Here is a 25173-nt window from a genome sequence, read left to right on the forward strand (position 1 = left end):
ATGTAGATATATATGTGGTCGTAGACAGATGACTTAATTTCATCCCGTTCGTCATAGTTGTCAGAGTTCTGCCACGGCGCCACTCGCCGAACAGCCCAACAGCAACGTCCTCAGCCTTTTGCACCTCAGGGCTTGGCGCTGCAAGGCCGTAGGAGGCGGCCTTTTGTACCAGGTGGCCAGGTAACTAGGTCCAGTGGTTAAAGATACAGGCATACGCACCTCCTCTGCTCCTCCAAGGCAAAGAGTAAATATGCAGCAAATGGATGGCGAGTCTGTGTTCACTCCAGCACCCTCGCCACAGCCCAACAGCAAAGTCCTCAGCCCTTTGCACCTCAGGGCTTAGCGCCGCAAGGGCGTAGGAGGTGGCCTTTTGTACCAGGTGGCCAGGTAACTAGGTCCAGGGGTTAAAGGTACAGGCACACACACCTCCTCTGCTCCTCCAAGGCAAAGAGTAAATATGCAGAAAATGGATAGCGAGTCTGTGTTCACTCCAGCACACTCACCACAGCCCAACAGCAACGTCCTCAGCCCTTTGCCTTTCAATATTTAGCAATGCTATTTTTCCATGCAGCTAACCCAGCTACACCCATGGCTTGATTCTGAGCTTGTGATATGAAGTGTGTGGAAATACAATACATTCTCCACTCCAGTTTCCAGCACCATCATTCTGCGGTGGGTGAGTTGATGAATTGATGTTTTATTTATATCGCGCTCGTACACAAGTGTTTCTGGCCGCGAAATATGGGTGGAAATATTGGGGGGTGGATGTCATGATTGTGGGCGAAACATGTACTCCAGTGACATTGCGAGCATTTCATGGTAGATTGCCACTTTTCTAGTTTAAGAAGGTTTTCTTGAACTTTCATTAAACTAGAAAAGTGGTGCTGCAGTCTAAGAAATGCATTGTTTATACAGGGAAAAAGTGTGCAGTGTAGTTTAACAGCACCTCATATGTACTGTATATCTACTCCTTTTTTGTCGCGCGAAACCAGTGCTGCTGGGAGGAGAATCCCGCCCATGTGGCTGCCATGCATTCCTGATGGTCGCTAGGGCTGTTGTCAAGCCAAAAATCAGGCACATGCAAAAGCCGAAGCTTTCATGTCCCTGCACCACATTCTATCTTCATCAAAATATAGTGTTTGTTAGTAAAGTGTTCCTCCTTCATGGAGGAACACCTGCTTACATTTGCATGCACCTCAGAATCAGGTCCTCAGTGCAAACTTGAATGATGCCAGAGTAATTTTCCTTTCAGATTCTGAGGCAAGTTGTAGTTTTCATAGGTATTGGGGCCCTGAGCCAGTGGTCGAAGTGGGCGGGGGCTGTTGGGAGTGGTGCTCCTCTACTTTTTTAAATTAAGTTTTACTGTTCCTATACTTTTATTTGAAAAAGAAACCATTCCGGAATGGTTTCATCTTAAAATAAAAGTGTAGGAAGAAGTTGAAACTTGCACTTTAGTGCACTGCCCTGAAGGTTCCCTTAAAAAGCAGGTGCATGTGTTTGGGGTTTTGTGTTGTGCGTGGGAGGGAGCGTGGCAATGGGTTTGTGAGGAGCGGGGCAGTAGAGAACACAGTTCCACTGCTTCTTTTCATACTCTTCGACCACTGCCCTGAGCCATTATTACTTGTGATTTAGTCAAGCCAAATGTTTGGAAGCTGACCCTTCACTCTCTATCAATTGAGAGGAACATGGATTGAAGCACAGGAGTGTGGGCAGACTGTTTCAAACAAAAGATATTTGGCTGCATGAGTTCCTAGTAATAAAGGGCTCCATTCTGACCTCTGTGTGCAACCTGCACACATTTGAAATCTGGTGAAGAGGAATGGCCGAATTCACCCCTGTTCTCTATCCCGTAAGGCACATGGCCCGGAAGAAGAACCGAAAGTACCATGATCACCCATACCATTTTGGAACAATTCCTAGTGCTCCCTTGTTTGACAAGTACGTTGAGAGGTACCCACTCAGCCAACCATATGGCCCAGGAGCAGTACAACCACTGCCTAGAGTGAATGAAGAACCGCAGGCTGCAACTAAAGAAACCTCTATTGACAGTGTTGACTAAAGCGCCAAGACGACGAGCCACTGACGTCGTTAGGGACACCATGACATAGCAGCGTTAGACACAAAGCACACAAGCCCTCTGCACTCCGGGACACCCTCACGCACCCGAATAAAAGAAGAACACAAGCGTACAGTGCTATAAGTTAGAGGTCTCTGCTGTGCCTAGAGACCCAAGCTACTCCTCACTGATGAGCCCCAACAAGGGCGAAACATGTTTGGGGATGCTTGTGGTCTTGTGCAGAAGGGATGTGGCCTAGCAGTTCGGGCTGGACTGCCCCTTTTGGGGTGGGGCCAAGCCTGATTTGCATATGGTCTTTCCCTTCTGTAATGGCTTGGCAGGCGAAGAACGGTGGTCTGGAGGGTTGCCCAGAGCATTGCCAGTGGTTAAGATTAATTCTAAACCTTCCAGCCATCACCTCTTTGTTTTTGCTATGTCACCCCGAGTGGGACGGGTATGCCCAGACGTGGGTCCCGTGCCTGCTGTGCCTAGAGACCCAAGCTACTCCTCACTGATGAGCCCCAACAAGGGCGAAACATGTTTGGGGATGCTTGTGGTCTTGTGCAGAAGGGATGTGGCCTAGCAGTTCGGGCTGGACTGCCCCTTTTGGGGTGGGGCCAAGCCTGATTTGCATATGGTCTTTCCCTTCTGTAATGGCTTGGCAGGCGAAGAACGGTGGTCTGGAGGGTTGCCCAGAGCATTGCCAGTGGTTAAGATTAATTCTAAACCTTCCAGCCATCACCTCTTTGTTTTTGCTATGTCACCCCGAGTGGGACGGGTATGCCCAGACGTGGGTCCCGTGCCTGCTGTGCCTAGAGACCCAAGCTACTCCTCACTGATGAGCCCCAACAAGGGCGAAACATGTTTGGGGATGCTTGTGGTCTTGTGCAGAAGGGATGTGGCCTAGCAGTTCGGGCTGGACTGCCCCTTTTGGGGTGGGGCCAAGCCTGATTTGCATATGGTCTTTCCCTTCTGTAATGGCTTGGCAGGCGAAGAACGGTGGTCTGGAGGGTTGCCCAGAGCATTGCCAGTGGTTAAGATTAATTCTAAACCTTCCAGCCATCACCTCTTTGTTTTTGCTATGTCACCCCGAGTGGGACGGGTATGCCCAGACGTGGGTCCCGTGCCTGCTGTGCCTAGAGACCCAAGCTACTCCTCACTGATGAGCCCCAACAAGGGCGAAACATGTTTGGGGATGCTTGTGGTCTTGTGCAGAAGGGATGTGGCCTAGCAGTTCGGGCTGGACTGCCCCTTTTGGGGTGGGGCCAAGCCTGATTTGCATATGGTCTTTCCCTTCTGTAATGGCTTGGCAGGCGAAGAACGGTGGTCTGGAGGGTTGCCCAGAGCATTGCCAGTGGTTAAGATTAATTCTAAACCTTCCAGCCATCACCTCTTTGTTTTTGCCAGATACAAATACATACTGCCTTTTGCTATTATTTTGTCATTAGCTTAAACGCAGCAATGCAGAAACCGCAAGAAGCAAGGGATTCTGAGTAAGCTTGCAGATGCTTGTAAATGCAATTAACTTCATGGAGCCGCAGGAGCACCTATGGGACCTGACGGTCCAGTGTGACTAATTTAGGGAGAATACAGAATAGCACAGACAACGTAGGAGACATATTATGGCCTAGGAGAATGAAGACAGTCCACAAACACTCAGCGAGAGTTGAGCTGTGCTGAAATTCAGGCTAAACAGGAGAAGCAAATGTGTGGGACAGGTCCCAGGGCCAAGGACACTAGATACAAGTGACATTCCATTCACTGAATGAGAGTCACACCGGCCAGTAAATGCAAATAAATCCCATTAATTTAGAGTAATTCAGAGCTGCAGAAACCCAAACACACGGTCTCAGAGCACGTGACCTGGCCGAGCCGATGACGAACTGAAACTAGAAGCTGGGAAGGGAAGCGCTCTCACACCTCCAGACAAAGAAGCTTGCAACAAAGTTGTTACAGAGAAGACAAGTGTTGCATAATGTGGACGGGCACTCTCATAGTCAGTTTTGGTACACATAAGTTACAATGCAGACACATAATTATTAGTATTACCTTTAGAAGGTACATCGAGAGCTGAGAACCATTTCAAATCCCAGGCCTCTGGGATGTTAGCTCTAGCCAATCACAGTCTAGTATCGTGGGGGTGGTTAGTAATGGGCAAGAACCAATGGTACACCCCTCACACCGCAACATTGTAGAACTAGTTACTTTGGGCCAGGAAAGCCGCCTGACATGAGAGAGCCAGTAAACTAACACATATAGCGTCTACCATAGGTGGATTACCACTCAACACCCAATCACAGGGTGAGATAGGTTTGCTGGAGATGGGCCAGGGTTGTGGCATCAATCTGACGTAACGTGCTTACAAAAATGGCCTGCGAGCCAGAAATCATTGCGACGTTCCGGGACGTGATTGATCCTTGTACTGATCCCTGTTGGTTTTAGCTGTAATAAACCACATTGAACTTGCTGTCTGTCTGGACCTTGCGTTCCTTTGGGGGAAGGAGTTGGGCCTTCTGTGAGTTCTAAGTCCACAAACTCCTAGTAGTCCTCGAACCTACCTGGGAGTTTGCCCCAACACTGAATTGCGGACTTGGCCATTTGTTCGTTAGAAGTTAATATACTGAGTACCTTGAAGATTCTCCTTCTGTTTCCTATCAACCAAAATATGTAACTCAATGCCCAGGTCACTCCACACAGAGGACGATCACCTACTCTTCTAAAACTCTCTCAAAACCCAGATATTCAGTAGAGCACAAACAGCAAACTAACTTGACATCTTCTAAGACTGGGCCATGCAGAACGTTCTAGTCACCTCAGTCTGGAACTGTAAGACTCATCAGAATCACTCAGATAAGACAGCATGGTCCTGCATCTCCCCAGGGATGAACCATTCAGATTTTACCAACATAATAGGTATCACAAATCTGGATACAAAGATTAATCAGAGCACCAAACTCGCAAACCAGGTTGAAATAGACTGCCCCTTCACTGACTTGTGAAATACAACTGTGCGCAACACTAAGTCATAAACACCTTGGATAGCAGAACCCAGTGGGGTTAGTCTCCCCAACCTTTTCTCCCTATTAGAGGTAAGACACTGACACCACCCCACAATCATCATAATAAAAAGGAACTCTGGGGGGCGTAGCTTGTCCGCCATGCAGTAGGACACTGATTCCAAGAGCTCCATAGAGATCCTGCATAAGGCACAGCAAAAATGGCTACAAACGCTGTTTAATGCAGCAGCAACAACAACAAGAGGAGACGTCGGAAGGTCTCCATATCACCTGGACAAACTTCCAAGAGAAACCGCGGTGCGGAACAGTACTTGTCCCCCAGATACAGGATGGCGAGGCGTGCCGCAAGATGGTGGACTCATCCGGCCAGGCCAGCTGAAGAGAGCCGCACCGGAGGAGCGCAGTGCCACCCCAAAGAGAGAAGGCAGTCCGGAATATTGGTTGTGCTGGGGGCCCTCAGGGGAGCGAGCTAGCGAGAAGGAGCAGAGGAGAAAGGCGTCAAGAGCCCTGGAATGCCGAGGCGGCCCCGGTCGAGAGGACTCCACCGGAGCATGAGGACCGGGGCCGTAACCCTGGGGTGCACCACGGCTCAGATGCAGAGGCCAGAGTGACAACCGGAGGCCCGCCCGGAGGACGACGACAGCGCAGAGCCCTCACCAGCACAGGCAATCCGACTGCCCGTGAAGACCAGAGGGGACGCGACCACAGACTTTCGGCCATAACACGAGCAGACGGCCTCTCCAACAACACGAGGGGCCCAAGGACTACAGAACCTGGGAGGAAAGCGAGGCCGACAGCTGGAAGCAGCGCACTACCAGAACGAAGAAGCAGTCCAGCAACCACCAGGCGCAGCAACGAGATGCTAGCACCAACACATTTTAATAGAGACTAACAGAGCCACGGAGCCCAGGGAAGCAGGACGCAGCACCAGAGTGCGGATATTAATATTGCGCCTGAGAAGATAGAAGACACGGACCACGTTCTGTACGAAGTGAGAGGGGTCCGAAGGAAACACTGACGGGACATATACGCAGATGGCGCTAGAATGAACAAAGGACTGAGAACACCAGCGGCACTCAGACGGATCGAGGCAATCACTATGGGTCCTCAGACCCGCAGATAGCGGCTGGGGCGCAGTCATACAAGCGCCGGCAGACGAAGACCCCCTCTACTGTAGGTCTACAGTGCACGGCACAGGGAACAAGGAACATCCAAATACATTCTACCTAGGCATGCACACCTCGCACGTGGGAAGGCACACTCTATTCTCCCGGGGAACCGGCCAGCTGCCGGGATGCCCTGGAAACTGTTTGATGGCATGAATGGGGATGGTGAGGGCTACCCTGTGATGGACATAACTGAGGGTTCACGGAACACTAAACCGCAATGTCAGCAGCTGAATGCTCTGGGCAACAAAATTCAAATAAAAAGACATTTATCGGTCCACGCAGCATAAATAGAACGCCGGAGCGAGAGAGTGCGGAGGAGGTGAAGGGGTGCCCTGGCAGAGGGGTCGGGGGACAAGGTGATCTGGTTATAACATTATCATAGACATTAAAAGGAGGGCCTTGATGGGGAGCCCAGCCTGCGCAATCAAAGCACCACGACACCGGCTACTAGTATAAAGCAGTCTAGAGAGACACACAGCAGCCCAGAAAAGAGTGAGGAGCCCGGTAGTCTATATACCTGAACGGGCTGCCTGACTAGAGGCTGCGGGAGAGCATCGATCCCCGACGGCAAGGCAAGCAGTTTTAAGAAGGAGGCTTCAGTGAGAAGGCCCAAGAACACTCAACCAGGGGCCAAATGAGGTCAGACTGAGACCGGATCAAACACGGAGGAGGGTACACATGCGGAATAAGGTGCACAGTAGAAGCCCAGTCCTGCGGCACCGGGGTACCAGCGTACCCCCTACAATGCTGGGGAAGTTTGGAAGAAGCACAATAGATCGCAGGGGACCGAAGAACCCTCACAGAGGATAATGCCAAACAGAGCAAACAACGTAAAGGGTAAACAGACCAGTATCGACTCCTTAACCAGGAAGTCAGACAACAGGCAATGGCCCCGTCAAGCTCAGAGATGGCCACAAGGAGCGCTGCACAACCAATGGGAGGTGCTGGTGAGGGTCCAATACTGGAGGCATTTGTCGCTTTGAAGGCATGCCTGGAAAATAAGATGAACACAGTGATAGGTGCCCTGAAGGCGTCTTTGGAAAATAAGCTTGACACAGTTATGGTAGATGTGGGCCTCCTTCGACAGGATGCACGAAACTTGATGGATCGAGTGATGACAACTGAACAGCAGGTGCAGCAAATCACCACCGATGTCGCAGTCACACAGACACAAATGTCGGAGGTGATGCAGAGAGTCAAGATCCTGGAACGCAGGGTGGAGGACGTGGAAGGAAGGGCACAAAGGAATAACATCTGCATAGTAGGATTGCTGGAGGGCAAAGAAGGTAGGGACCCCATGGGGTATGTGGAGAATCTGTTGCTCCAGGAGATTGGGGCGGGGGTGCTGTTGCAAGGTTTTGTGGTGGAGAGAGCACACAGAGCCCAGACTAGGAAGCCGCCACATGGAGCCCCCCCAAGATCAATGATCCCCAGGATCATGAACTTCAAAGATCGGGAGAAAATATTGACATTCTCAAATTAAGGGGGGGTGATCACCAGAAACGCTTCCAGAATTACATTATACCCAGATTACATGGTCATGTTCCAGAAGCAGAGAGCGCGGTTCGGCCCTACCAAATAACGCCTCAGGGTGGCAGGTGTGCACTATATGCTGCTCTATCCAGCTAAACTTAAAGTGATACACCAGGAAAGGACATGCTTCTTTGAGACAAGAGAGGAGGCAACAAGGCATCCCTCAGCAGAGACCCAGGAATGACAACGGGGAAGGGAACCCACCCCGGCAATGAAGAGGGGGACCCGGCATATGCAGAGATAGTTCGGGAGAATGAAACTAAGCAAGCCAAAAGGAATTAAGAGGAGCAACAGGACCTGTCGCTGCAGATGTCGACAGGACACACAACCCCAAAGTGTTATCACAGGTTGGAGATGTCAGTTTTAAGGCATCACGCTGCCGTGGGCCGGTCCCGCTTCAGTGGGAGGAGCAAGAAAAGCAGCAGATCCCGAGCAGGGGGTGGGAGGCTGGGCGTTGGTTTAATAGTTATAGTTAGTCGAGTGGTTGGTTGGTAGATGGCATGGACAGTAGGGGAAGCAACATAAATACGAACTATGTGAGAAGATTGGAAGGTGGCGGAAATAATGAGGAGCGATGGGCCAAGGCTCAAAGATACACCCCAGGCAGCAGACACATGGAATCTAAGAAACAGGAGCACAGCAGAGTGACGGAGATGACGTCTGTTCGGCATGTCGGTAGATCACCCCATGCAGGGGTGACGAAAAGGGGAATAGGAGCAGTGGGTGCACAGAAGGCTATGGGACGCAGAAGCCGGAAGAAGCACAGTGACTATGAGCTCGGCTGAGATAACAATCGCAACGTGGAATGTTAGGGGGCTCAAAGGCTATGTAAAAAGACTCAGAGTATTTGCCTGGCTGAACAGAATGAAGGTTAAAATAGCAATGTTGCAAGAAACTCACTTGACAAGGGAGAAGTAGACCAAAGTGGACAAGAAATGGGGAGGCCAGATCTATAGCTCCACATACTCGAACTATGCGAGGGGAGTACTGATATGGGTGGCTCCAGGGGTACCATTCCAGACAATAATACAAGAATGCGACACAGAAGGAAGACTGGTACTGGTGCATGGAATGCTGGAGAATAAAGAAGTATGCTTGATAAATACGTATGCACCGAACCATGATGCAACAGAATTCTTCAAGAAACTTGCGCCTAGACTGGCCCAGTACAGAGATGTACCATTTATCTGGGCGGGCGATTTCAACTGCACGTTAAACCCACTCCTGGATAGGTCAGACGACAAACAAAGGAGGTCGGCACCCACAGCCAAGGTGCTACAATCGATCCTGACCCGATTACAACTGGCAGATGTCTGGAGGAAGATACATGATGAGGGCAGGGGTACACACATTACAGTGCACCCCATGGGATATTCACAGGCATAGACTATATATTTACGGGCACGGAATCTCTGAAAGAGTTCAGGGGGATACATATTAAAGCACATACACTCTTTGACCATACACCGATATTAGCAACATGGGTGCACACCCATAGAAAGGCTCTGATACCAACATGGCGGCTGAGGGCGGAAGCATTGAAGGAGGGAAAATTCGAGGAACACCTGCATGATGTGATAGAGGAGTATTTTGACCACAATGAGGGAAGAGTGGAGTGTAATGGCACATTGTGGGACGCATTCAAAGTGGTAGTAAGGGGGTCAGCAATAGGGAAGACAGAGGGACTGAGAGGGGAGGCCCTGGCGGTGCTTGGGAAGCTGGAAAAAGAGATAGAACAGGAGGAACACCAGGCAGGGATTAAGGGGGAGGAACCTAGAGAACTAACAGCATTGAGACTGAGATATGTGGAAGTTTGGGAGAAACTGGGAAGACTGGACTATGGGAAATATACACAGATGCTGCATGCGGAAGGGGATTAACTGGGCAGGCTTTTAGCCTGACTTACTAGACAGGAAAGTAAAAAAGACCCAATCAATGCGATATACGATGGTACTGGGCGAGAGGTTAGAGACCAGCAGGGCATTAATGACATATTTTCTAGCTTTTATGAGCGTCTGTATGCCCCTAACCCTGAGGTGGACCCGGGTGGTATAGCAGATGCTTTGGCAGAGATAAGATTGCCGGAACTAACAGGAGAGCAGGCCCAGTCACTAGACAAACCACTTACAGTGGAGGAAATAGAGTCAACAATCACTGAACTCCCATCAGGAAAATCCCCAGGACCAGATGGGCTTCCGGGTGAATTCTGTAAGACATATAAGGGCATTATAGCATCGAGATTACTGGATGCATATCAGGAAGCATACGAGGGGGGCGGCTATCAGGCAGCATGTCGGAATCAGTGATTATACCGATCCTAAAACTGGGAAATCGAAGCTGGAGTGTGCCTCTTATAGGCCGATCTCCCTCATCAATCAGGATGTAAAAATCCTTACGGCAGTCCTTGCTAACCGCCTAAAACGGGTGATACCCACGCTGATCCACTCAGATTAGACAGGCTATGTTCCGGGGAGGAACACGTTGTGGAACCTTCGAAGACTCCACCATGTAGTGGACCAGACAAATTGTAGACGGGACGAATGCGCTATAGCGTCGTTAGACGCCGTTAAAGCCTTCAACTCCGTGAATTGGGGATGGATGCTGAGTGTCCTCACACACTTTGGGATAGGGGAGGGGTTCCTTAGATCGATTAAACTGCTGTATAAGGATCCAAGAGCCAGAGTTATAACTGGCAGGCACGTCTCGGGAGTCTGGAGGATATTCAGAGGTACCAAGCAAGGCTGCCCACTCTCACCCATGTTGTATATACTGGCTTTAGAACCGCTGGCGGCTTTCCGTAGAGCTCAATATTGGGATACTAGAATAGATATAGATGGGGTGGTGCATCAAATCTCATTGTATGCGGACGACATGCTCCTGTTTGTCTGTAACCCGTGGGAAAATCTGCCCTGCCTGCTGGAAGCGGTTGGTGCGTACACTAGGCTCTCGGGAATAGCTATCAACAAAGAAAAGTCCTCATTGTTCCCCCTGCCGGGCCTGAGACAGGTACCAGCGGACCAACTTCCAGACCTGGGCCTTCAGTGGGCACTGTGCTCCTTCCGATATCTGGGGTTAGACATTTATCATGACACAGCAGACACACACAAATTCAACACGCAGGCAGCCCTGGACAGGATACGGAAGGGTGTGGAGTTTTGGGGGACACTTCCGCTGGGGATGATGGAAAGGGCGACACTGTTGAAGATGGTGGTATTGCCACGTATGTTATATTATTTCACAAATATCCCATACGACATACCCAGGCCCTTCTTCACAAAATTTAACACATTGCCACAAACGTTCCTGTGGGGATGGGGGAGGTGCAAGATAGTTATGACGACTCTGCAAAGGGACTACGAGGCGGGAGGTATCCAGCTGCCGGAGTTTGAAAAATACTTCCTGGCAGGGCAGCTACAATTTGTGGTCAAATGGCTAGGGAAAAAAAATGATAGACACAATACTTTTCCAGCCGGCGTTGAAACAGTACTACCTGAGGGAGCTGCCGTGGATGGAAAAATCATTGGTTAGGACGCGACCAAACATGGTCATACTTGCAATCACCCTGTGGGGCAGAGCTTGGAAACTCCAAGGGACTAAAGATCCCAGTTCAACGCAGATCCCCCTGGTGGGATTTGCAGGCCCAGACACAGGGAACCTAGCAACTTATCGATCCCAGTGGGAGGCCAAGGGTGTAGCACAGATAGGCGACCTGAGGAAAGAGGGACGATGGGCGGAATTCCGGAACATTGTGGAAGACCATGACATTCAGGGAGGACAATTTCTCCTACATAATAGCATGATAACAAAGCTTAAGAAGAAATGGGCGGAATGGCCAGAGGAAGAGGATAAGGAAGGATGGACACATGGTACGACATCTCAGAAGGTGGGCACACGACTTCCAGGATATACAAACAGCTTCTAGAATTCAGTAATGTGCAAGTACTACAGGTGAGAGAACGTTGGGAAAGGGGGCTTCAAAGGCCCTTTAGCGAGCAGAAGTGGGCCAGAGTACTGAGATATCCGAAGAAAGTGTCCATGAACACAAGGTTTAGACAAGCGCAACTGTACCTCACGCACAGGGCATACCTTACGCCCAGAAGGATGGCTATGACGAATATGGGACAGCCGCGTAATTGCCCCTGCTGTTCCAACGAAGAGGCCAACATGTTGCATATGTTCTGGTCCTGTCCAGTGATACAGTCCTTTTGGGAGGGAATCAAAGAGAGAGTGGAAGGAGGTGGCATCCAAATGCAAGCAGGGAACCCCAAATGGTACCTACTAGGCCTCTTTCCAAGAGGAGGCAGACAAAGAATGCATCTGGCAAAAATGAAGGACTTGGCATGCATACTGACCAAACAGCGGATAGCGATGGTGTGGAACACCAGGCATGGCCCAACTATAGACTCATGGTGGTCGAATCTTCAGAGATGGGCGCTGGCAGAAACAGTGGTGTGGACAAGGGCGGTACAAAGGGGAGAAGGGGAAAGCGGGCAAAAGATATTGCCTTGGAACTCCGTGATGCAAGACCTATTTGAACGAGGGACAGAGAGCAGCAGAAATGACCCCAGGAGTGGAGAAGAACAATAACAAGAAATAGATAGGCATATGCCGGTTTTCAGACCAGAGCAAAGGATGGAAGCGGACCAGGACAAAATAGTCGCAAACCACTCCATGAGGATAAGGAGGAGGCGGACCCATGCTGAAAGTGCCAGAGTGATGTTTATGTTTGTTTGTATATTGGTTATTGTTGTTGGTTTAAAAATAATAAACAGTTTATAAAAAAAAAAGGAACCCTCAAAAGAAACACTCCATCTCGATGGCAAACAACCTGACTTGAAATCTACTGCTTCAGTCTAGCCCTAAAATGTCAATAATAGAACTCCTCAGGAGCCTGAGATGACCCGAACTTCCCCAACTAGTTTTCACCTTTCTCTCAGAGCTCCTCATATAATGTACCCTTGCCAGGGGCTTTCCCAGTCACCTAGGGCTGTTATCTAATAGTCTGAGTTTTCACCCTGGATAGAGTGTCAATACCACAAACAACGCAGAACCATACTGGTACTCAGGACCTTCTGGCCAACACTCATCAATGCCACATGTTTCACACCTGCATCTCCCTTATAATCACACCCTTTTTTGGGGGAAGAACCAGAGGACACAAGGCCAACACAAATTTGGGAGAGGTACAAGCCAGGAGCAATTTACATTGCATTACCATTAAATTGGGTAGTACAAACACATATTACAACACTGGGAGGTGGTAGGTATCAGCCATATAGTGCAAGAAAAAAATATAATTATTATTGTTAAACTTGAAATAATGAAGAAAGTTTAGATGGAACATTATTTATGTGTAGTTAGCACTTTAAGGAAGACCGTTGACCTATCATGCTGGAGTTTGAATATGTAAGTTTGACTGGGGTACAATTCAAGGTGCTGTGGGCTGGACCTTGAAAGTACAATTCAATTGATTTAAAGGTACAGCAACAAACGATAATAAAATGTGTTCAATTGAAAACACACAGTAGACACGAGTAAGACCAAATGCCTTTAGAAGTTGTTTTTTTTTTAGGACCTTTTTGCAGCCGTTGAACCTAACTAACTTCCTAGGGTGTATAATGATTTGATGCAATACATTTATTGTCTTGATCCTACCATGAACTTGCATAAAGCCACCTTATAAATATATGCATACTTAAACCAGTTTGGCTTGTTGACCCTTATTTGTGCCCCAGCCTCGCCCCAATAGTTATATTTGTGCCACCGTTTGCCTCTCTGTATTGACTTCTAGGGACACTATTACTGCTGATAACAATGAGCATTTTGATGTATATTTAAAGTTCTTGGGTCAGATTCTCAAAAATGAGCACAAAGGAGAAAAGCAGAGGATGCCCTTGTTTCATTGACGCTTATTAAAGAAATAAATGTGCAGGCCACCTTATTCTCAAAGGTGACCTGTGCATTTCAAGGGGGCTGGACAGTAGTGCAACGATGCGCTGGTCAGCCCAGTTGCATACATTAGTATCGCACACTAATGTATGAGTGGCTCCCAGAAACCATGTGGTAGCTGGGAGTGCATTTCACAGACACAGGCCCTTAAAGGACCTGTCTGTGCAAGAAGCGAGGAAAAAATTGCCATTCCAGACCTGTTTGGGGGATGGAAATGCAAATGTGACAGCCGCCATTTAAGCTAAGTGTGTAACATGTTCTGTCGCCAAACCAGACTAGGCACCCTAAATTGCTACCTCTAGTGGTCCGTCTAATCGAGCATTCTGTCCAGACACTTTTCAGCTGCAATGTTCAAAGTACACTTAGATTTTCGGGTGTTGTTCAGTAACCAGAGTGCACTCGTTAGAGAGTTGGAGGTCTGGGGGAGGGGTGATGTATGATCGTTTGTGGCAGTGGAAAGGGGTGAGTATATCACAGTGTGCCACAGTGAACGCTGCCGGCAGCTGCTGTGGTATGAGATTGTTGGGTTTTTGGTGGGTCTGGGCCAGTGCTTGTGTGTGAGGAGCAATGAAGGATAGTGTGGAAGAGGAATTCAAGAAGAGGAAGTACAAAGCCAAGTTTTGAGGGAACTAAATGGAGAATAAGGACATGAGATCTTCCTCTGCACTTGCTTGGACCATGACATAGAAGTCTCCCTCTAACTCTCCCTTACTCTGATCCCTTCTAATTTACGCATTAACAGTAATAATTCCTTAGATTGAGTGTATGCCGTTATTGGCCATAAATGAGTTGTGAAGGATGCTGCTACAGGCGGACATCTTAAACTGAAAGCTGTGATTTGCGAGCCAGGTGACTGCCTCTGGAAAGCATTACAAAAAGTTTCACCCTGCAAGTGCAAGATTTCACAGCATTGGCACTAGGTCAAGGTGTGCCTTATTTCTAAAAACACTGGGACATATTTGAAAACCATTGCACCCTGACAAATGCAGTTTGGAATAGTATACACAGCAGCACAAAAATTGCACGTTGACTGGTGCAAAGTGTCTGTAATCTGGCACCAGGTGACCAATTAGGCCCAAATCCCAGAAAAAATGAGAGGTACCAGGCCCATGCACCCCACTCCACCATTCCTTGTTTTCTGCAGGGAATATTTCAGGAAAACGTGCGCTGGGACTTTACATGAAGGCCTCAGTCCCAGCCTTAGTTTTCCACCCCTGACCATGTTGACATTCTTGAGTGATTCTGGACTATCACTTTGCCTCGCTGTGCTGCAGTCACGTTAGCGGTCAACACTGGGGGTGCTTAGAAATGTGCTAATCGCAGTCCCGTGTTTCGAAAGTGGGCCAATGGCATCCATTGATGACACGGTCAAACAACACTTTCATTTTAGGGGAAATAGCTGGGCATTGCAGGTCCAGACTTCTACTCCAAGAAGTTAGTTCCATAATGCAGTGTCTATTTTTGAAGCCAGAACCTGCAAAATGTACTCAATGGCATAGATCCACTTGGCGATGTTATGCCACATAAAGCTGTACACAAACTGAAGCTGTATAAACCATACACTTGTTTCAAAGAGAATCGTGTCCCGACCCTCACTGTCCCGACCCTCGCTGTCCCCACCATTGTCCTCTGTCATCAGCAGCGAGCTGCAGGGACAAGTTTCCCGCTGCTCAGTTTATTCGCACTTGTTTGGTGCCGCGGTCCGCCCCTTCCCTCGCTCGACCAATGGCTGCAGCCAGGCCCACAGCCGGAGCACCGTGGCCGGCCGGGGCTCCCTGGCTCTGCCGCAGCGCGCGCTGGACTCCCCGGCGCGCTCGCGCTTGGGCGCTGTCCATGGTTCGCAGTGCACGGCGCCGGGAGACGCCCTGTGAGTGGCGCAGCAAGGAGCCGCTCCGAGCCAAGTGAGCGGGCGCTGCTCTGGGCACACCCTCCCTTCCCTCTCCTCGCTGGGGGCTCAGTGCAGGAGCCAGCAAGCACTGCCTAGCCGCACACCGCGCCTGACACCCAGCCGGCTCCCCGCGGTGGCCGAGCAGCAGCAGCATGGAGGACTACCTGCGGCGCATCAGAGACACGCTGGTAAGGAGCCCCCCCTCTTCCACGCGGCCGGGGCGCCGATTATGTACACACTGCGCAACTTTGCTGCCTTCCCTGCCTCTGCCGCCGCTCAGTGGTGCAGGGCGGGGGCTTAGTGAGTGAGGCTGCAGTGCCACACGTTCTAATAACTTTTTTTGTTTACTGCGTAGCAGCCGCGCTCCCACACGTAACGGCTGCATCCTTAGTAGCACCTGTGCGTAATCGGCGCGAGCCATGGCCTCTGTTGCGTTTGCTGGGGGTTGCAATTGCATGGGCCACAATTCCCAGTCACAATTGGTGTCAAAGGGGCAGCTCCAGGATAATTGTGCAAGGCCCTGATGGAAGCTGGGGTTGTGAACATCATTATCTCTCTGCCTTGTTCATGTTTTTGCTGGAGAAATACGCCAAACATGACCCGCCTCAAAAGACGAGGTCTATATCGGCACTCACACATCTCACAAACACAGCCACGGCTAGTGCAGTGAACTGATAGCGTTCCAGGGACCAGATTATATAGCATTTGCAATGGTGCTTAAAAAAGTGAGCAAATGCTTGAAAATGCAAAATGGAGCAAGCAGATTTTGTCACACTCCATATTATAGAAAAACGTTTGCACTAGAGCAAACCGAATCTGGCTAGTTGTTGCACTATGTTTGCTGCATAACTTACAACAAAAGGTGTCCACTACATTTCCTTTCAGGCTATGCAGGACACATAGTAAATAAAACAGCCTGATTGGGGAGAAGTGTGCTCTATTCACTATTAACAGAGCAGAAAAATTGGTGCTAAATTAATTTGCTCACTTTTTTGCACAAGTGCACATCTTGGATAATCTGGCACTAGGACCCAGTAACAGAGCAAGGTTTTAGTGGCAGAGGGAAAAAGGGCCAGTGGAGTAAGTTTGCTGAAAATGTTGAGGGGACATGACATCTGAAGAAAAGGTGCCCCAGCCAAATGAATGGGAACAAAATGGTGTGCCATGAAAGTTGGGGGGGACAAACACCCCTGCCCACCCCTAAAATTACGCCGATGAAAAGGGCTACAAATGAGGCAACGCTCAATAATATTTTACTTCTTTATATGGGTCAGTGGGCGAAGAGGGTTTGGGGGATTGGGATCTGAATGGGGCCAGAGAGCGGCGGGGGAATGCCCTCAGGCCCCACCCTATCTACACCCCACTAGTAGGATGGTTCAGTAACACATTTGGGGGCATGCCCACCTGCTCCCTGTGCGTACTGTCCGAACATAACAGGGTTTGCCAGTGACATTAAAACTCGTTCAGCTCTTAGGACCCTTTTAGACAGCGGCCTGTAAGTACTAGTGACATCACAGTGCCCTTTTCATGTGCTAGATGGCCCACAGGGTTGAGGGGTGGCCTTTTACATAGTATTACTGTTATTAGCATCATACTTTGTAAAGATGGAAACACGCATACCCTTGAGCAACGATATAGGTGTCAGTGGCCGGGAAAGTGCATTTTCCATAAAACCAGGCCTAAGGGTCAGTCAACGAAGCCTACACCCACATCTGATGCAGGCCAGCTCTGCCAGCCTCCCCCCTTAACGCCCCAGGACTTTGCTAAAGCCTTAAGTGGCTGTGATAGAGTCGTGCCAGAGTCCCATTCAGACCGGATTGCCTGATTGCATAAAGTGTTTTGATGCTGGGAAATTTTGCTCAGTGCTTTGCCATTAACACTTCCACCGGCTAGGCAACTCACAAATTGCATTTGCACTTAGGCACCAGTGCAACGATGATCTTCAGTCAACAATCAGTCCACGCAAATGTGAGTACAAAATGTCCCTGCACAAAAATAGTTCATAGTGAACTGACAAGAATTGTCTGCTTCATGCAGGGCTCTATGGCAGATGACATGCTGCAGCCACAAGTAGATGTTTGCTTTAGAGAGTAGGGGTGACTTTATGGTCCATTTGCTCTTAAGCAGTCACTGATTTCAGTGTGTAAATAGTGTTTGCGCATGCACAAACTCATCAGCACCACTTTATACGTGTACTGTACTTGAACATGCATGAATGCATAATGTATTATGGCACGCATGCACAACCGTGTTGGTGTGAGTGTGTGCACCCAAAACCCCGTCTAAAGCATTGCAACCGCATTTCCCCACACACATATTCATGGTACCATTGCAGGCGTCGTGCCATCAAACGGAGCACAGCTCTCTGCCTTCCGACATGCTCACGTGCAGAGAAGATCACACCACGCGCATTAGACATGAAAGGCCAGCAGACAACAGTGTGTGTACACAGGCCAGTATAACTTCACTCCTCAGGCCTGTGCTTTGCTGCGCCTCTGGCATGGCCTAATCTGTGCATCGCTTTCCAAGGGAGCGGAAAGTAAACTTTGGGAGAAATATGCTCTGATCTTGTGCCAGTCCAAACTCGCAGCTGTCACTAGCGGAGAATGCCAGGGCACGCTTGGGACCTGGCAATCTTCAACCCGGGACACATAAACGGTACTAAAGTCCACTCGGGATATGCACAGCAGCAGCAGAAGCGATATGAGGTCTTTGGTAGGCATGTTAGGAGTTCGCAGTGGGCCAAGCCTGCAAGGGAGAATATAACGACATGTGTGACTTTCACAAAGTTACATTTGCATGCTGCCGCATTCATCGAGTCGCTGCAAAGATGGACGGCTCTATGGCAGGGAAGGAACAGAACCTGGTGTGTGCCGGGGCACAGTTGGGTGTAAGCAGGAAAAGACAGCATGGACTTGAATTTTACGCAGACTTTTTGCTGAGGCCACGTATTGTTGTTACGTAAGAAAATCCCGTTATCAGCGCCACTCATAAATAATCCGAGTCATGCGGTTTATATTGGGTTATGTGACTTTGTCAGTTTAATATCCTGACATGTTGGTTTGGTGTGCTGCCATCTCTTAAGGCCAAAAAATTTCGCCCGTTGGGTTTTCCAAAGCAGTTTGTAAATAATACATCTCCAAGGGTAGAGGTAAGGAGAGTCAAAACTGTTGGAGGATCAGTAGTTACATACATTGATAAATATTAGTCAATTAAATAAATAAAACAGAAAATGGGCTCATGAATTGGTCAGTACACAACCATAAAAATTAGGAAGAATAATAGGAAAAAGAATAAATAAGACGAGCAAAGAGAAAATCATAAATCATGTTAGTATTTTTTTGTGTTTTTATATCTACGGATCCTTTGTAAGACATTATGGATCCTTTGCAAATCTTGAAATATACAAGGTGACTTTAAATCTTTAATCACATCAAGCATGTCTAACAAATGTATTAGCAATATATATAGTAATGGAAATGTGTATTTCTAACAGGCTGTAAAATTTTAACTAGACTTAAAACAACAAGGATGGAAAAGTCAAGAATACACCAGATCTAACCATTGAAAGACTAGAAGGTATTTTAGCAACATGTGCAACCCTACATGTTTTAAGGGTTTAAGTGTGTGACCGGACAGATTCTCGACAATATAGCACCCGGGTCTGAGCACCAGAATACGCCCTCTAAGTAGCCCCTCTCCTTTCAACCCGCTCTCCATTACCTGTCTAAAAACATTAGATCATTGCAATTTAAATAACGTTTTATTGACTTGTACTTAAAATTCGTAAATAGACAACGTTTACCACAATATTACAAACAGGAATTAATTGTCATTATCCCATGCTTATGTTCATTGTCTAGATGAAGGGCACTCTCCAAGATGTTAATGCCACAAAAGAGCCTATTGCTGCTGTGTAATCCATTTATCCCAAAATATCACTCTTTTTTTAATAACCCTTTTTATTTATTTAGTAATAACCAATTACAGAATCAGAATTACTACACAGCGCCGGGCAGATGCCCTACGTTGCAGGCAGTATCATCACCAAAATCATTAAATGGGTTGTTTCCCCATAACTACCCAAACTAAAACCATAGCACACTGTTGGGGTGGCATCCGCCATCTATCAGCGTTGTCAGTGTCACTCAGCGCCTCCCCATGCGCCCCCCAAAACATCACTCTCAACTGAAAGTGTTGACTCTATGTCACTGTATACAAAGAGGTCTGGCAACCCCTCTTCCGAGAACAAACACAGCCAAATAACCTGTTCTTTGGAAAGGTGCCCACTCAACGTAACCACATTCTAGCTCTCTACACCCATCACAGAGGAGAAATATCCATTTTCATATAAGTCTGGTCCCACCCACAGGGCAGTCCAGCACCGTGAAGTTGGACAATTCTCCTCTGAACAAGAGTACCAACAGCAACCCCAGACACGTGTTTCGGCCTTGTTGGGCCTCATCAGTGGAATTTGTCCACTAAAAGTCTTCTTTTAGATCTAATGCCAGTAGGTTCCTTTTGCTAGCAGTGTACTTTCCTTTGAAGTGCCTTGTTTAGTTTGTGTTGATCTGTATTCTTTCTCTATTTCTGGCTTGTAACTGTTCTCTTTGGGGGCTCGCTTGACTTGCAGCAGTGCCTGGTGGGAGACCTTTGTCTTAAAAGGAGCGGCTTAGTGGCGCATCTGCAGGTCTTTGCCCAGGCCAAGCTCATTGGAGGACGGCCCTGGTTTCAGGCAATTTGCATTGTATTTTGAGGAAAGCATATGCATTTTGATAATGGCATTACTCTCAAAGCATGGCCGTCTTCGCCTGCGCACAAGTCGGGCCTTCCGGCAGCTATGGTGTTTATGCACATTACCACAAAGTAACAGCCTGACGTAGGGCTGTGAAGTCTTGCAGATACATTCATTGTTAACCACCACACATCTTTCCTGCAACCATTTAACATTTACCCTAATATCCAAGATGCAACCTCGGCCCTTTCTTTCATCTCCCCTTCACCTCAGACTTGCATAATAATTCCAGGATGTTCAAAAATTATGTATCTTTGATTGCCCCCAGACTCTCTAGAGATGTCTAAGGCATCAATCAGGAACACATCCACCCCAGGCATAGCTGATATTTTACCACCAGGCTAACACGTTCTCACATCTGATCATTTAGACCCCCTAAATGTGCAAAGGCCACTCTAAAACGTCCACCCCTTTCCCTTCCTCTGCATGCGAGTCTGTCGCTGTGACTTGCAGCCATCCAGTACCATGTGCACTGGTCAGACTCGTTCTTCATTGAAAATACTGGCATATTTGCACCAAAATCATTGTTTAATACCAATACCATTTTGATGTTCGATGATATAAACAAATGCTTTTGAACAGCAGCTCCTATTGACTTGCCTACAACATTTTACAGTCACGCAGACCGGGGTGTTCACCAGTGAGTGGTGGGCCACGGCAGTGGTTGAAGTGTATGCAAAGAAGTAGTGGAACTATGCAGGGCCGTTTCTAGTCCATTTGGTGCCCAAGGAGTAACACTAGGAATGCGCCCGCCACCCCGTGCACCACTCCGAAACTACACCGTTAAGTAACTCCTACCCAAAGTCAATAAATGATTGCTACCCAAAGTCAATAAATCACTGCTAATCAAATGAGATCGGTTTTATTACATCATGGGCCTCATTACGAGGTTGGAGGCAGCCCTGGTGCTATTAGCACCAGGGCTACCCCCTTACTGCATTCCGGGGCCGGGTTCTCGGAATAGGGAATTACCGGGTCATTCCAACCTTGGAGGACCCGATAAGTCCCCATTCTGAGAACCATTCCCCATTCCCATTCGAGCCCCCATAGGGCTCAATGGGAATGGGGATGGAGCTAATAACGGGCCCGCTAATAGCGGGCCCGTTATTAGCTCCCTGGTCCCTTAGCGGCTTCCGCTAAGGGACCTCGTAATGCGGCGGTAAGGGGTTAAGGGCAACGGCACCCTTACCGTTGCCGTTAAACCCTTACCGCCGACCTCGTAATGAGGCCCCATGATTCAAGAACTGTGCAAGAATTCCTCGGACAAAGCAGAGTACACAAACAGTATGTACTATTTATAAAGTTTTGTGTCAATTTTTAGTTTATGTTAAGGGCACTCTCCTGACTTTGCTGCTGCGAAAGCAAGCATTGATGCTGCATAATCAATGTTTATGTGGTTGTTTTCACCACAGCAATAATACATTGTAAATGGAAAATGAAGGAAGGTTATCCTTATATGAGACTGGTGCCTGCCAGATATTTTATTTCAAATTGATAATTGTTTGAATATTGGGTAATGTTTCTCGCAAACTGGACATTCTGGAAGGCATTCATCTTCTTTTGTAAAATACGCCAAAGTCAAAACAGGTTAAGGGGAAACCATATTTGTAAATAATTTCCAGTGAGTGCAAGGACAAGTCATAAAATCCAAGAAACATATCTTAGGATGGTGAATGGTTTTATGATGTAAAGGTGTTTGCAGAGTTGGATATAGAGCATAACTTCTTTCCACGGCTCTTCTGATGACTTTTCATGAACTTCTAAATTATAACTGAAGGAGGAAATTGCATTCGACATTTCCCTTCTAACGGACCATAAGAGTGAGCTGCTTATTGCCCACCCCCTGATTTGCGGAAAGTGGTAAGAGGAACATTCCCGGACTGCCTAGTAATTTACTTTTTTTTATTGCCTGGCCAGTTACTGGAGTCTGTAAAGTGCCCAATATCAGCTTGATTTAAACCCCCTTTAGAGCCAGCGCCGGGCTGCTGTGGCTCATGCTTGCTTTGCCTGGGTCAGGGTGCTGGCAATCGCGGGGAGGGGGCTATTTTAGGCAGGGTTTATAGAATGGATCCCGATGCTTGGCTCCCCACTGAAATACTGCCCCAGTCTCAGTGACATAAACACAGTGCAGGCCAAGATGCCGGGGCCAGGCAGAGAATGTGCATAGGGGAATCCGAGGGGTCCAGCGGGAGCGAGGCCAGAGCCAAGCTCTAATTACAAATAATTCCCAAGCTTTAAATCTTGGCCTCGCTCGCTAGTAAACACTGTCTAGTTTAGGGCAGAGGCAAAAACCCTAACTCACTGCTGAAAGAGCAACAGAGGAAGGAAAGTGCCGTAGCTGCAACGAACAATGAATTATGTTTTGTTTGAGGTCACTGTGGATATTAAAATCGCTTGCCGTTCCTTGCTTCACAGCACCCAAATACAGTAAACACAGAATGCTGAACGCTATGTACACACTTTAAAGAAACATCGGGCTGTACCTACCTTGTTTCTGGAAAGTTCCATACACAAACGAGTTAGGGATGCAATGCAGTCTTTCTTCGCGCAGGGTCCGGGAAACCAGGAACGCTCAAAGCAGCCGTATTTATTCCACCGTTGTGTTATATTCCTGCACGATTGCAAAGGCGGGCGGCCACCTGGAGAGGCGCCCTTTTATGTCCCCATTCCACCCCAAGTGGCACGAAAGTTCTCAGAGCCTCTGACTTCCGTAATGTCATGTAGTACTTGTGTCGCAAGTACTACGTGACTGACAGTCAGAAGGGGCAGCGGCAGCACCTGCTACGGATAGTGTGCTGCGGCTACTCTCCCCACAGCAATCGCACCCCACAAACTGGTACATTTCGCCCTCCAGGGACTGGGGTAATTGCGCCCCAAGCAGTTGCCCGCTTAGCACGGGCCAAGAAACGGTTCTGGAACCATGGCCTGCCCCCGCTCCCCACAAACCCCATCGCCATGCCCCCTCCCATGCGTAATTTAAACCCCCAAACAAACACACCTGCTGATTAAGGGAATGAATTGCACGTTTTAACTTCTTCCCGCACTTTTATTTTAAAGCGAAACCATTCCGTAACGGTTTATTTTTAAAATACAAGTATATGAACAGTAAGACCTTTTCCTAAAAAGTAGAGGCGGACCGCTCCCAACCACTTCGACCACTGTGCCACAGTCATCTAAGTCAGTACACCTTGTCGTTTGGACTGGTTGGAGCATTCAACTATATCTTTCCAGATAGCTTTTCCAGTACCTAAGAAACCTCTCACCCACCCTTAGATGCTCATCAACCCCATCAAGCGCATTGCAAGCAGTTCATGGAAGAATATTAATCATAATCCCGTTTACCCCGTTTTTCCCAAACTGTGTGGATCTAGCAATTACCCCGAGGCCAATCTACCAACCCCATTGTTTAGTTTATATTGCCTTTACGGAGCATTGAAATCAACCCCAAAAATATTATCAATCGTTTTCTTCTGAATTGGACAGAATGAAACAACGCTATAGAACTAAAATTGCCTTGCAAACAAGAGAAAGAGGCTGTGTTCAACGTTGCACTTGGTCGCCACACATAAAAAAACACGTTCTATAGAAGTGTATATTCCTCTGTGTATGCATCGAGTGTGAAGTTTCTCAGTTATTGCAAGGCTGTGTGAAGGTAACTCTAAAGTGCAAGTAATATGAGAACCAACTGCAGGGTTCGAAATTGCTTGGATCTGGGAGTTATTTAGATCCTGGCTATAGCCCAGGAGAGCCTGTTAGCTTGATACCACCAGCTACCAGGAGTTACTTTTGGCTCCAGGTGGCCGGGGTCCTACAACAGGGGGCACGCATTTAAGTTGCAAGCTAATAGGCAACCCTAAAAAAAGTTACTTGCCACCTCACGCAGCACAACATTTATTGCTTGCCGAGAGTCAAATATCACTAGCCAATGGCTAGTGGTGAGTGCAGTTTTTGCAACTTGTCCTAGAACTATACCTATCTGACATTCAGTCTGTTTCTGGGATTTTGTATGAAAGGTGTATTAGGAGACACCTAGAAGGCATTCAGAGCATGGTGGGTTAGAGTTTGCATCTCATATGAAAGTTAGCTTCGTGGCTTGCTATGGATTAGCTCCTCATTCTGCAGGAGCAGCCGAGAGAAAAAGAGGAGAATGAGCAGAGCGGCATTACAGAAAAGAGAGGGCCACCGAGATAAAACTGTTGCGCCAATAAAGAAACAGAGATTGATCCAGTAACAGACACAAACATAGTGGCGGCAAAGATAGCTAATGACTAAGTGAGATGTAGCAGCACGACAGAAGAACTGACACAAAAGAAAGGCAAGAAACAATGGGAACGGTCAGCAATGCCGCAAATGACAGAACACATGGGAATAGAAGAGGGGTTTACAATGTGTGCATTTTAATGTCTGCATGCCTCACAGGGTGCACAATGTGCACAAGCCACTAGCTATTGCCTACCGATATTGGTCTATTGGCAAATAAGACATGGTGTGCTGTGTGTATGTATAGAATTAAGGTGGCAAGTGACTTTTGTATGGCTGGCTAGTAGGTGGCAAGTTGAATGTTGCAACCTACTAGGTGCCACCGTTTGGGCAAGAAAGGCCATTGCCACCATCTTCCAGGCACTTCCGATTGGCTATTCTGGTGTGCGCATCTCTCAATGTTAAATCGCTATACAAAAATAGAAACGTTTTCAATCTCTGCATTTCTTTTAGTCTTCTTATGCACTAATTTATTTTTAAGTGATCCACATTGAACGTTCACCTTC

General features: G+C 48.0%; 1 protein-coding gene across 1 annotated transcript in view; it reads left to right on the forward strand.

Annotated features, from left to right (window-relative positions):
• Positions 1–15487: 15487 nt before the first annotated feature.
• LOC138510819 (protein prune homolog 2-like) overlaps positions 15488–25173 on the forward strand; it is a 715504-nt gene continuing 705818 nt past the window's right edge. Inside the window, exon 1 of the mRNA XM_069626510.1 lies at positions 15488–15800. Coding sequence (XP_069482611.1) covers positions 15765–15800 — 36 coding nt within the window. The 5' untranslated portion in view covers positions 15488–15764. The remainder of the gene's footprint in view (positions 15801–25173) is intronic.

The sequence above is a fragment of the Ambystoma mexicanum genome, chromosome 6p (assembly GCF_040938575.1).
Source record: "Ambystoma mexicanum isolate Mex_15411 chromosome 6p, UKY_AmexF1_1, whole genome shotgun sequence".
NCBI classification, from domain to species: domain Eukaryota; kingdom Metazoa; phylum Chordata; class Amphibia; order Caudata; family Ambystomatidae; genus Ambystoma; species Ambystoma mexicanum.